This window comes from Corvus moneduloides, chromosome 5, assembly GCF_009650955.1.
Source record: "Corvus moneduloides isolate bCorMon1 chromosome 5, bCorMon1.pri, whole genome shotgun sequence".
In the NCBI taxonomy this organism is placed as follows: domain Eukaryota; kingdom Metazoa; phylum Chordata; class Aves; order Passeriformes; family Corvidae; genus Corvus; species Corvus moneduloides.
In genome coordinates this window covers 13,185,236-13,198,186 of record NC_045480.1, presented here as the reverse complement: position 1 = coordinate 13,198,186, position 12,951 = coordinate 13,185,236, and the positions used below count along the sequence as shown (strand labels likewise).

Genomic DNA, 12,951 nt, shown 5'->3' with positions numbered 1-12,951 from the left:
GAGCATGTAGTGAATGAGTATTGTGTTGGATACTCAGAACTGTTACTGAAAAACTTTGCAGGACTTTGTACAACGAGCATATCTACCTGGGATTCTCAGAAAGACATCAAAGTACTCAGAGGGCAAGCAGCTCTCCAAAGATAAACAGAGTGGAACACTTCCAATAAACCCACTGAGGGGGCATGAAAGACAAAGATATTTCGAGTCAAGTACAGTATTTAAAATTTACATGAACATCTATTTTACAGAAAAAGCAATAGGATGAGCTGAAGTCTCCAAGAAAGTGTAATTAGACAGTTAAACAATTAAATACTGAACAACAATTGATCACTTTTGTACAAAGTTTATTAAGATGTTCAGAAGAACAAATTTGAAAAATCATGTAGGAAAGAGTAATTTTAATTCAAGATCACAAAGCAACTTAAAACACCAAGCTGACAAATAAAAATACAGCTATAATAACCATCCCTGAGCAATACTGCATTTTAAATATTATAATAAAGTTATTCAAATGTACCTGCATATGCAGACAAAAAATTGTTAAAACTTTTTGAAAGATGAAGACCTGAAGATAAGCAACTTGCACTTTGAAGATGCGAAGCACAACTGGTTTTGGCAAACTTAAATATTACATTTTAAAAAATCAAGCTGTTAACTTACTCTACAAACTACTTAAAGTAGTGCTGAATGCACTTTGTTTTGGTTTGTCTGATCCTTTGTATTACACACTTATTAGGATGCAACCTTTTTGCTTAATGGAACAGCCAAAGACAATGTGTATCTTTTTCATTACTAAACATTTCAGGTGTTCAGCAGTGGTGTGAATTTGGAAGTCAGAATGAAGAACACAGTATCCTTTGACAGTCCAGACTTTAAGCAACAGTCACAAGGGGTAGATTTTAACAAGTTTCAATACCCAATTTCTACATTCTCCTATTTTCCATAAGGTGTGGGTGGGAAAGTATTTACACAAGGATCTACATAAAGTGGTCTAGCAACTAGATGGTGCCCAGGTCTTCAGACAGTTAAGTATCTCAGCCAACATGAATAGACACCTAATAAAAATAAAATGCTATTTTATTTTCCCAACTGAGTATAACTAGTAGCTTTTAAGTTAGTATCAGCCTCTTCATTGCTGAGGAAGAAAAATGGTAACTTCATTTACAGGCACTGCTAAGAATGAAAAGTTAATTTACAGAAGAAAAAACAACCTGAATACTGAAAAACAGTGCATACATCAAAATAATTTAATGTGTGCTCCAAATTTATTGTGTAGTGTTAATATTGTTCATTGTATTGCTGGTTATTCACAGCTTGATCATCCATTTTTGGCTGTGGACAAACTGTATGAGCACAAGTAGAATTTATTTGTTTCATTGATGGCACTGCCAAATGTCAACCAGCTTTCCCTTACCCCTATCCATACTTTATTTTTAAACACTAGCAGATCTGACTGAATTCAAGACATTAGGTAATAAAGTATTTCCTACAAGGTAACATATATAACATCAGAAATTTAACAGATCAAGAAATGTCTCCTATAAGTAAGTTTACAAGTACAAACACAGGTTCCAGATAACAGTATTTTACCTGTCAATTCAAATGGAAAGAATATAGTATTAAAACCACACAACACTTGATCTAAGTATCAATTACTTCCAAATCAAACAACATGATTTGAGCAGGAAGCTGGACTAGGTGACCTCTGAGGGCCCCAGAGATAATATTTAAAGGTCCCTTCCAACACTAACTATTTTATGTTGCTATTACTTACTACCCATGTGCTTAATATTCAAATATAAATAGAAGCTTTACAAAGCTTTACAAAATGAAAGGCCTCATGTTACTAGGAGATGTAAAACCTATTTATCTTTCAATTATTCAGTAATCAGTTGCTTTTTCCTATGGTTATGTCCATTAATCTATAAATCAAGTAGATTAAGAATTACTGTATCAGTTAGAGCAAACAGGCAGTATTAGAAACAACAGAAGTACTGGAATGTAACAAAAGTGACATACACTTTGCAGGATTACAGTTACTTGAGTCCTTCACATGAAGCTGAAAGAAAAGAAAAGAAAAAAAACCAACCCAATTTAACAAAAATCTTTGAAGGTTCTAAATACTGCACAAGCTGTATCTTGTACTAAATAAATTAATGATTTTGCAACCAAGTAATAACATTATTACACCAAGTAATAACTTGGCCCTAATTTTTAGGCAAGTAATTATTTGACCTAATACAGAATTTTCCCACATACTTCCAGTGCTCAGACAGAACACAGCCAATGATAGAACAAACAAACAAGAATAAGTTTGTATCAGCAAGTATGACTGAAGTTCCCACAGTAAAGAGATTCTGAATTAAGTACTATATTTTTCAGAAGTCTGTGAGTTTTGTCAGAATAGAAGTTAATAACTTCCTTAAAAATCAGGCTTCTTGATATCTAGGAAAAAAAAAAATCTGAGTTTCACCATCCCGGCATTAAACACTTTTTGCTTACAACTTTGTCAGTACAAGAGGGTACACTCTAAATCCAGCACAGTCTTCTTGCTGCACTCCTAAAAATGCTGAGGGATCTGCTCACCAGAAAGGATTTGTGATGGCAAGCAAAGCCAAACAGGCTTCCTCCACATTCCCTTGAGAAGTACAACAAACAAGACCTGCTGAAGGAGTAGCTTCCTTGGCTGGTATGAGACCCCTGTGATACAGGGGACATCCTTTACCCCATTTACTGACTTGTCTTTGATGTCTTCCTTAGCTTTTCACATTTCACAGGATTCATTTGATAAGTATAGCCTAACAAAAGATGTGGGAACCCACTTTCAATGTGGCAGTTATTGAGAATGTGTTTTTCAAGTCAACAAAACAGATGGGTTTGCCTTTGAAAAGTTCTTTTTAGAAAGAACAAAGAACTTCTCATATCTGGCAATTTTCCAGATAGCAGGTTGATCTGGACTGTTCATCACAGAAAATGAATACAGCATATTTAAAGACAAAGATACGACAAAGATTTTGAATTTTAAAAAATAAAGAAGGCACTTGCACACAAATGTTGGTATCTTCTCCCCTTTACTATCAGGTCAAGCAGCTTTGCTAAGAAGTTCTCCCAGTAAAAGCTGCAGGTTTTTGGCCTATACCAAACCCAGACCATACACTCTCACTAATGTTTCTTTTCAGTGTCTTGAATGGAATCTTAGAGAAGTGAAAAGGATACTCTTCCCTTTTGGATAATTGCATGTTGTCTGGTTACTCTATATGCCACAAAATGTGAAAATGCTAAGAATGTACACAAAACATAGAGAAGGAATCCCTAAATGGTCATCCAATCCTTAAACGTCTAACAAATCAGTTCCCACGAGATAAATACTTTTATGTGCTTAGGAAATTCAATTATTTACCTGTAGGGCTTATCCCAGGAGTGATACAAGCATCACAACACCCATGAACTGAATGAAGAGCAACACAGGTGTCAAAAATGACCAGACAGGCCACAAGGCAACATTGAAACTGGGAATAAAAGCAGAAATTATTTGGTAAGTTCAGTTGTCATATTACGGAAGCATCAGGAATACAAAGAAAACATGTCACAAGAGGAAAGAAGATTTAAATTACTTAATCTGGAAGAATACTTGTTTGTTTCTGAAAACAAAACCCATCAAGGGTAAAGGGTAAAGATACCTTTTACTTTCAGAAAATCTGTATCTGAAGCCCCTGAAAATGACCTACTCTTTGATTTTTCCATGGGCATACATGGCAGCTGAGAGAAGCCTTGATATAAACTTCCATCCAGACAGATTTCAGTTAACTGAAGAGACAGGGGGAAAACCAACTTATTTTACAACTGAATTACAAGAATTACAGATTTGACTAATTATAAACCATAGGGAACCTTTATTTTCTTCAATCTTCCTTTTTTTTCACCGTCACAACAAATGCTGACTGATACTCTGATACAACAGCAAAACAAGAGGAAATCAACTTTCAAAGGGAGAGTAAATAAATACTTGCACAATAAATAAAAATACTGGCACAATGCCTGTAATTTTCTTCATTCACATGCAGATTTGCTCAGTTCGGATGCATATAACCTCATAAGTCTCTTATTAAAAGTACCATTCTCAGACAAAATATAAACCCTTAAAGCTTATATAGCAATAGTCAGAAGTTTAACATTTTGTGTATGTTTGCTACTTACAAATTGTTTGATAATTAAGAACTCTGACAGAAACTGATCAAGCTGAATTTTTTCTCAGATGGAGAATGCACCTTTGTCTTAATTTCTAAACTGCACAAGTAGTTGTCAGAGTTGAAAAATTTACACTAACAAAGATAACGACTTCAGTTTTCCCCTAAATTTTCAAGACAAAAAAGATCCAGTACATCTCTAAGTACACAATATACAGTTTCAACTGCTGCAACTCTTGCTTTGTGGATGAAAGTTGAAAGTGCAAGAAATTATGCTACACAGAACTGGTATCGTCACCAATACACATAGTAGAATTACAGAAATTATACTTATTAAATGAGCCCATTAACACACAGGTTTTGCACAGGTTTAGCAAAGTTTGTACGTGGTGTTTGAACTCACCAAATTGCTGCTGCTATAAAGGTAGCTGTTGTGATAGGAATCAGTGCAGGGTACTGTTCATCATAGTCCTGAATTCCACAGTACCACTCAAGATACAGTATGCAGTAAAAGGCAACAGATAAACATGCAGCCAGTAAACAAGAGCCACAGGCAAGCCACCAACTGTGGGAAGAAAAGCACATTAAACCATGTTTGGCACAGTCACATTGCAGTTTGCACAGTAATCTTCACTCCAGTCTACAAACAGAACAGACAGTATCTGTTAGATACACAGATTGTGGCCTAGAGTTCCTGTAGGTTTTACAAAATTTAATTTTACAGAACACTTCTTGCACTTCAAAGCTGTCTAATATAAAATAGGCTCCACTGCAACTGTGCTTTACACTATAAATTAGACTGGTGATCTTTGTGCAACAGAAATATTGCCAAAAGCTTTAATATGGTTTCTGTTTGTGAACTCTCAAATTTAACAGACAAGAAGCATGAAGGTTTTTCTTTATAGCTGCTGAAGAAAACCACGGAGAAATCCAGAATTTTAAACTGAGAATCATAAAAACACAGGGTATGTGATTATTTGGGAAGACACTTTTGAGCCTCTTTGAGGACATACTTCAAGAATAGTTCAGGAAAGGCAACTTGGGAGGAAGATGCACTTTAATAAAATCTTATCTGAATGTGTATAACAAATAAAAATTTTGAAAAGTGAATTCTCATTACCATAACTTGATTACTAAATTACAAAGGGTAATCAAGGATCTTCCTACTCAGGTAACATTTGCTCTGGAATGGTACAGCGAACATAACGTGCTACTTTGGAACCTTGGTACTGCTACTTGAGAGTTCTGCACTAAGAGAACTGTTGTCATGGCCTACCTAGACAAACAGCGCAGGAAGACAGGGTCCTGACCCCAAATTTTGATTACATCCTGGAATCACCAGTTTTGCTTTCACAGTCAGCTGTGTGAAGGGTGTAACCAGCCTGGGAGAGCAGCTTCAGAGAACCTCACAGCACAGAGCAAGGCCCTGTGCAGCTTCCACATACTGATATAACAGTGACAACAGCAATGAGAGTTTTAAAAGCACCTCCAGCTGAAGCTATCTAAAAATATTTAACAAACATCAATCCCACTGAAAATAATTTAACAGAAAAGAAAGGCTAGAAATAAAAATTACTTCTGAGAAATTATTTCATTAATCTTTTGCTAACCTATTCAAAGTCATCCTAATAACTTCTAGAGAAATGAACTTTTGTTTGACATTTAAATATTAATTTCAGGGGTTTTTTATTAAAATAAAATCAAAACCCCAACACTTCCAACAAAAGAGGCTGCTATTTCTTGGCCTTAAATGAAAACTTGAAGGTACAGTATTAAAATGTCTGGTATCAGAGCAAACTTTGCATGTACAAAGATGGCTCAGTAGAGTTTATAGAGAAAAAAACAATTATAGCAAATATTAAGCATTGTATTTACTTTAAAATTAGTTCAATAATATCAGCTTAGGTGGTCATCTGGTCCAACCTCCCTGCTCAAGCAAGCTCAGCTACCGCCAGTTGCCCAAAATCGTATCCAGATGGCTTTTGAGTATCTGCAAGGATGGAGACTCCACAACCTACCTGGGCAACCTGTTCAGTGCTCAGTCACCCTCACAGTAAAAAAGTGTTTCCTGATCTTCAGAGGGAACCTCCTTTCAGTTTGTGCCCACTGCCTCTGGTCCTGTCCTGGGCACCACTGGAAAGGGCCTGGCTCTGTCTTCTTTGCACCCTCCCTTCAGGTATTTACATGCATTGAAAAGATGCCTCTGAGCCTTCTCTTATTCTGGCTGAACAGTCCCAGGCTTCTCTATTCCTATTGTGGATCTTGTCTATGCACAATTTAAAATACAGTGACCAGATGTAACAAACTGAGTATTATTGTAAGACTAAAACACAACCCTCTTGTAAGAAAAGATACCTTACCTATCTGCTTGCATAGTTTCTTTAATATTTTTTAAAAAATCAAAGTAGTATGTCACAGTTATTGATGCCAAAATCCAGAATGCAGAATGAATATTCAGTCTGGTATGAGGCCTCATCGTTTTCTCTACAGCCGTAGACTCTTCTGTAAATAAGAACATAATTATAGCACGAAAGCCAGTCATTAAATGGAATATGATTATCATTAGGTAAAGCATGATGCTTTATCTTTTTAATTATTTTATCTTGGGAGATTATTATACTAATCATAATACACTTTGTACTACAAATATTCTAAAAAGCTCTGAAGATTTACTGAAATGAAAAGGACTAAGCAAGGTACCCCTTGATAAAAAGATAAAGCAGTAACAATCAGCACAATACTGTGTCTGTATACCTTTTTAGGAAACAGCTGACTAGATTTTGTAAGCATTGTTTAACTAATTAAAATCTTCTGGTGTTATTAAAGCATTTTTATCAATCTACATATAGAATTTCAGGTTGTTATTTCCAATTAATAATTTATTTGTACCCTTCTTTACAAATTTTAGAATTTGCAGAACTATTTCAGGCATAAATAATTTTCTTGTTCTCAGCTGCAAATAATTCACAAATTTTCAGCTCCAGTTTCGGGAGCTAGCTTGACTTACACTGCACACTTTCAGCAGGTAAACTACAACTATCACTGTGCGGGAAAGTACCTTCTCTTTTTCCCCTCATCATCACCGTTTTAGAGAAAGTGAGACATCAGAGGGAGTAGATGAGTAAGCCTCTTTTTGTGCACGACAGTAACCATGTAACACAGTATTTATACACACTGTCAAACAAGGTGTCAGAGGTGATTTTGATGTCTCACACTCCGAAGTTTATCACCAGGAGTTCCTGGTGGCCTCCAGCAGTGTCACACGTGCCCGCTCCTCCACACGCACCGCCACCAGCCGAGCGTACCGACAGCTCCCGCTGAAGCTTACAAGCAGCTTTATTTTTCATTTCCTAGATTCCTCCTCCTCCTACTAGAGCTTGGGCCTGGAGCGTTCGAGCGCTTCATCCGCATCAGGCAGTGCGCGGCTACAAGCCCCTCGCGTCTCCCACACCCAGCTCGCAGTCAGGAGCGGACACCTGAGGGCAGGCGGGGCCGCGCTCCGCGCTGCGCTACCCGAGGCGCCCCCGCTGCCGCCCCAGCGCCCTCCCGGCGGGGCCCGGCACCGCTCCCCGCGCTCCGGCAGCACCCACCGGCCGTCCCGCCGCCCCGGGCAGGCGGCTGCGGCTGCTGCGGGTCCCGGGGCTCCGGCCCGCGCCGCCCCGGGCGCCGCAGCCTCGGCAGCGCGTCGCCGCCGCCGCCGGGCTCCATGTTGGGCCGCTCCGGCAGTGACGCGACGGGGCGGGAGCGCGGCGGCCGCGACCGCCCCGGCGTGAGGGGCAGCGGCGGCGCCCGGCCTCGGCGAGCGGCCCGGCGGTACGGGACTCATGAACAGCTTCGGGAACCGCACTGCCCGCCCCTGAACAGAGGGAACGCGCCGGGTGCAGCCGAGTGCCGCAGTGAAGGCTGTGCTGCCGAAATGACTCAGAAAAAAAAAAAAAGATAAAACTCTGTGCGTAGAAATGTTTCCCTCAACTGACAACCAGATGTTCTCGAGGGCAGGTGTTAGGGAAATCTTAATTTTTGTGACACAGAGCAGTGGTGTCGGTGCAAAATGGTTGGAGCATGGTGCTAATAACACCAAGCTCGTAGGTTCTTACTGGCCTTACTGGCCATTTATTTAAGAGTTGGAGTCCATGATCGTTCTGGGTCCCTTCCAACTCGGAATATTCTGTGATTCTCTGAAATGCAAAGCTCTGGGAGCTTTCGAGAGCCACGGGAATCCTGTAGCACTCGAAACTGCACCTCGTAACTGGAAATAATAAACATATTTGCAAGGCAAACTAGGCAAAAGTTAAATAAACTAATGAAATGTTTAAATAGATTGTTTCAGTTCTGTAGTTGACTTCTGCATAACTAGATGCAAAGTCACTTCAGCATGTTTCTGCAAACAAAATCTTGAAACCAATTATATTACAGGGGCTTTCTTGTTTATTCTCATGGACAAATTTAAAACTGCTCACTTTTGCTGGTAGATTAAACTTAGGTCTGGTCATTATAAGAATATTGTGAATATTAAGAATACTGTGAATATATGATATATGTACTGTACCTTCTGGGGTGTGTTCAGTGATTAGGCCATTGACATGGCTTTTAAAATTGAAATTTGTTTCTGATAGTAATGGTTCATTAAGTTAATTAGATGATCCATGTAGTTGTTACAAATCCTGTGCTTTCTCAGACAAAACTGTGTGGCGTAACATACCAACTAAGGCAAAAATCCTGCTGATTTCAGAGGAGGTGCCTGTCGGATACAGCAGCTGTTATGGATAGATTTTCAGCAGCTGTTATGAATAGACAGTGGGATTAAATGTAGAAATATTCTGATTATTATAAGGGAGATTGAAGAAAAAAACCTAATTGCAGTATGTGGGTTTTACTTACCAAAATCAAGTTTAGAGTCCTTCTAGCTGTATATAAAGTTCAAAAACCCAAATGTTTAATAACCTGATAACACTATTCCTCTCAGCGGACACAATATTTTGTATGAAAACAATGCTTATGAGAAATGTGTGAAAGTTTCACTTACCAAGTGCATTCTTTGCATATTGTCCAGCATTTATTAACAGAAAAGCCTTGCAGATACTTCCTCTGTAGTTTTATGTTGAGAAAACAGGAAAATCAAAAAGAATGGAATGTAGGCTGTGGTTAAATAATTAAACCTTAATAGTTTTAGGCCATCCTAAGGGAAGAAACTAACTGGTAGAAACTAATTAGGGTAAAAGCTAAACTTTCTCTGACTTGCAGTTTTTAAACAGCTCTAAATATGCTGGATAACTACAGCTATATTTTCCTAAATATACTGTTTTATATATGAGTGAGATTCTAGGGATGAGGGAAAACAGGGTTCTGGTTATTCTTTATTACTGTGCATCGAGTTTGAGTAAATTCAGCCTAAAAGATACAAGAACAGAAAAAAAAAATTTTTTTCTTTCTCTGCAGAAAGACAGGCCTACATTTACATCTGAATTTCACGTGAGACATGGCATAGTAAGTAGAAATTTTTTTCCCAGCCTTAGAACATGTGTCATGTAAGTGCCAACCACATCATAGTCCTTAGTGACTACAGGGATTATTCTTTATGTAGTTCAGTTGAATATTTTGAAGTTAACAGCTCATGGGAGATCAGAGCTCTGCTTTCTTATCAATGAAATAGAGGTTTCTTTGTTTTATTTCCTTTGAGTGAAATGACTACCTCAGCCTTCGCTTTCATCTTAGTGACTCAAATAAGAAACAAAGGAAATCTTCATGCACTTTCTTTGCAAAAGCTATTCATAGGATATATCTTTGATTTAAGCATAGCATTTAAATAAATATGTATGCTTGGAAAGGTTAAGATCTGTCAGTGTTGTTAAACTGAACACTTCTGTCTACCTACAGAGTAGGTATTGTGCAAAGAGCTGAAATAAGAGCTTCCCTTCCTAGACTCACTATTGACCTTAACTGAGGCCGCTCATGTTCAGTGTTTGTAGAGCTGAGATGTTTTCTGTGATCTTTTCACAGAGCTTCTCTGATTCAGAAATTATTAATCTGCCAAAGAATAGATAGTGATCAGAAGCTGTACTGAGACTGTTACAAAATGAACAACATAATTAACAAAGCATCTAATCAACAGGCCTGTTATAATTAATTCTTCCAAGTTAATGTTTAAGAATCCCTGCACAAATCCTAGGAAGTATTTTTAAATGTGGTGCTTGATGTGATAACTTTAGTTAAAAGTCTGTGAAATAAATTTGTGAATTTGAAGATTCAGTGAAAGAAATGTACAAAGGGAAGAGTTTGCTATAATTTTTTTTGTTAACTGTATTCCTGGTCTCACATGTGATTCTGTTTTCACATTTTGGGAACTGAATTCAACACCTTCACATTCTTTTATTTTACGTAGAAAAGAATGCTTTGTATGTTAGTTGAATGTCTTTAAATATTCAGGTTTTTCAGTTATAAGTGAAAGCTGAATTTTGCAATCTATTTGCATATGTTGAATTTTATTTTCTTGTTGCTAGCTGAATATTTGCTGCTTAGTGATTAGTTGGTTATATGTTGATTTACAAGTAATTTTTAATGACACACAAATGTGGTAGCTTTTTATGTCTCTTGACTGGGTAGATATAAAATTTATAATTGGAATTCCCAGTTAAATTCTCACTTTTAGAAAGTCAAATTAGTTTTCTGGTATTCTAGCAAATATTCATAACTTTTTCCCTATTACAGAAATCAATAGCTAAATTAGCCCAAATGTTATCTGTTCACAAAAGACATGGTTGGAATTTTCTCCATTCCACATCTAAGTAGGGTGGACTCCTTCCCATGTTAATTTCCAGCTGAAGTAATTTGGATACAGTATAGACATATTCTTTCACTTTGAGGAATGATAGTTCTATATACTCTGTGATTTCTGTTCATGAACTAAGTAATAATAAAGTGAGTAGTAATTTGCTGCTTATCTTCCATTATCAGGAGTAAAAGACTGGATAGGTAGAGATTCTCAATCCTTTCTGCACCTTGTCCTTGGACTAAAGAATTGTGCGTCCTCTCTTACACAGGGTGAAAAAGTAAATACATTGTCTGACCCATCTAGGTAACAAAAAAGCCTCCAAATAGTACTACAGTTCCCTTGCTTTCATCTTATATCCCTTTAACTATTTTAAATTCAGTACAACGGAAAAGGACTTAAAAGTACTTGGTATGAATAACTTAATGCAGATCTGAAAAACAACTGCAGGGTAAAACTCAATTGACTCTGAATGTGATTCATATACAAACTCCTGAACTCAAGCTGAATTCTCATGCTAGTATTAAATTGCAGTGCAGCCTTGGATTGACCCTCTAGGAAGGAAACAATACATAGAATAGTGTGTTGATACCAAGAAGGCACTATATTTAAGCATGCAAGCATTTGAACTGGATGAAGAAAAAGAAAGCAGAAAAGATAAAAGCAGTTTAAAAGGTGAAAAGGGAATCTAGGAGAAGAGAAAACAAAATGCACCACATAAAGACATCTGATTTTATCTAGCTATGTTATTCCTCACCTTGAAAGTTGTCAGCAAATTATAAAAAAATAGCTGATCCAGAACATTACTTTAATCTGAAGTATTTATTTGATAGAAGACCATCTTAACCCTCAGTTACCCTGATTAAAAATGTTAGAAAGCTTCAGTGTCTGACTCTTGCCTTTCACTATAATCAGCAATACGAATATAAAATAAGAAGACTGTTCTGTTCATTCCATCTTCAAATATGCAAATAAAACCATAATATTTATCCAAATTTATCCAAATATCCAAAAATCATCCTATTTATCCAAAATAAATCTAGATAAACCATTCTCCTTGAAGTGGCTAAGTAAATTTTCCTTCTCTCTCTCTTCTCAATCATTTGTTGAGTTTAGTTTCGCTTAACTACAATTACTTTCTTGAGGGAGTACAATGGCTCTCAAAATGTTTTCCCAAGACTACAGTTTAATGATACAAAGCACTTGGCAGCAATACTCCAGCTATAATTGTTCTTGACTACTCAATCTCCAGTAGTGGTATATAATACCTCGCAGTTTGAGGATTTGATCTGGTTTTAAAAGCCTGCGAAAATGCAGGGGGTGGTGGAGAGGCAAAAAGAAATGGCCAGATGTGGGAGGGTGGGAAAAAGAGTACTTGGGAATTATTAAAACCAATTTCTTTACTTAGGAAAAAGTCTGTGCAACTTTGCATCTGTAACAATAGGAAAATAATTTCATACTTGGGGGGTTTAGGAACATCCTAAAGTTCTGTGTGGTTTTTGAATAATGAACATCAGGTCTAGTTCACACAGAAAAGACTATCAATTGTGAGAATGGGCATTCAAGTGTATCATTCAACATTTACTGTACAGGAGTGTTGGTCTCCTTTAGTGTGACACTTTATTTCTCTACTGGTAGAAGTTAGTATTATTTTAGGCTGTGATAGAATATTAACTATTGCTTTGGAGATGTCTAGTATCACCACTGTCTGTGATTTGACTGATGTACTAAAGCAGGGACAAAGCTTCTTGGGCATGTGGATCTCACTGTTAATGAGATTGGAAAGTACAGTTCAGCTTAGCAACATCTCATTGCAGTGTACAGTGTGGGATTCAGCTCATGCTGTTTCTGTGGAGTCCTAAAAAAACTAAATACAAAACAAAGCTCTTAACACACTTTATTCATGGCAAAGGTTTCCTTTGCTATTGTCCTTTGCAGTCCATTAGCACTTACATATTCTGTAGGGTCAATTTTTCATGTATTTTGAACAGGTAT

General features: G+C 37.3%; 1 protein-coding gene across 2 annotated transcripts; it reads right to left on the bottom strand.

The window, feature by feature from the left end:
* Nucleotides 1-327: 327 nt before the first annotated feature.
* Nucleotides 328-7,910, bottom strand: TMEM128 (transmembrane protein 128). Of its 2 annotated transcripts, none has more exons than XM_032109843.1 (5): nucleotides 7,778-7,910; nucleotides 6,548-6,689; nucleotides 4,591-4,752; nucleotides 3,401-3,509; nucleotides 328-2,059 (listed from the first exon to the last, which is right to left on the bottom strand). In XM_032109843.1, the coding sequence occupies exons 1-4, from the start codon at nucleotides 7,893-7,895 to the stop codon at nucleotides 3,410-3,412; spliced, it is 522 nt and encodes a 173-aa protein (XP_031965734.1). In that variant the 5' UTR covers nucleotides 7,896-7,910; the 3' UTR covers nucleotides 328-2,059; nucleotides 3,401-3,409. The 2 variants fall into 2 exon arrangements, with proteins under 2 accessions (XP_031965734.1, XP_031965733.1); XM_032109842.1 differs by lacking the exon at nucleotides 328-2,059 and adding an exon at nucleotides 2,066-2,445 and having other exon boundaries at nucleotides 7,778-7,895.
* Nucleotides 7,911-12,951: the final 5,041 nt, after the last annotated feature.

What these genes read in the sequence shown, in the direction of transcription:
- TMEM128 (XM_032109843.1), bottom strand. Translation starts at nt 7,895, where the DNA reads ATGGAGCCCGGCGGCGGCGGCGACGCGCTGCCGAGGCTGCGGCGCCCG. An exon ending in CCGGGGCGGCGGGACGGCCG is followed by an intron (nt 6,690 to 7,777) that starts GTGGGTGCTGCC and finishes TCTTATTTACAG; the next exon opens with AAGAGTCTACGGCTGTAGAG. An exon ending in TTTATAGCAGCAGCAATTTG is followed by an intron (nt 3,510 to 4,590) that starts GTGAGTTCAAAC and finishes TTTTATTCCCAG; the next exon opens with TTTCAATGTTGCCTTGTGGC.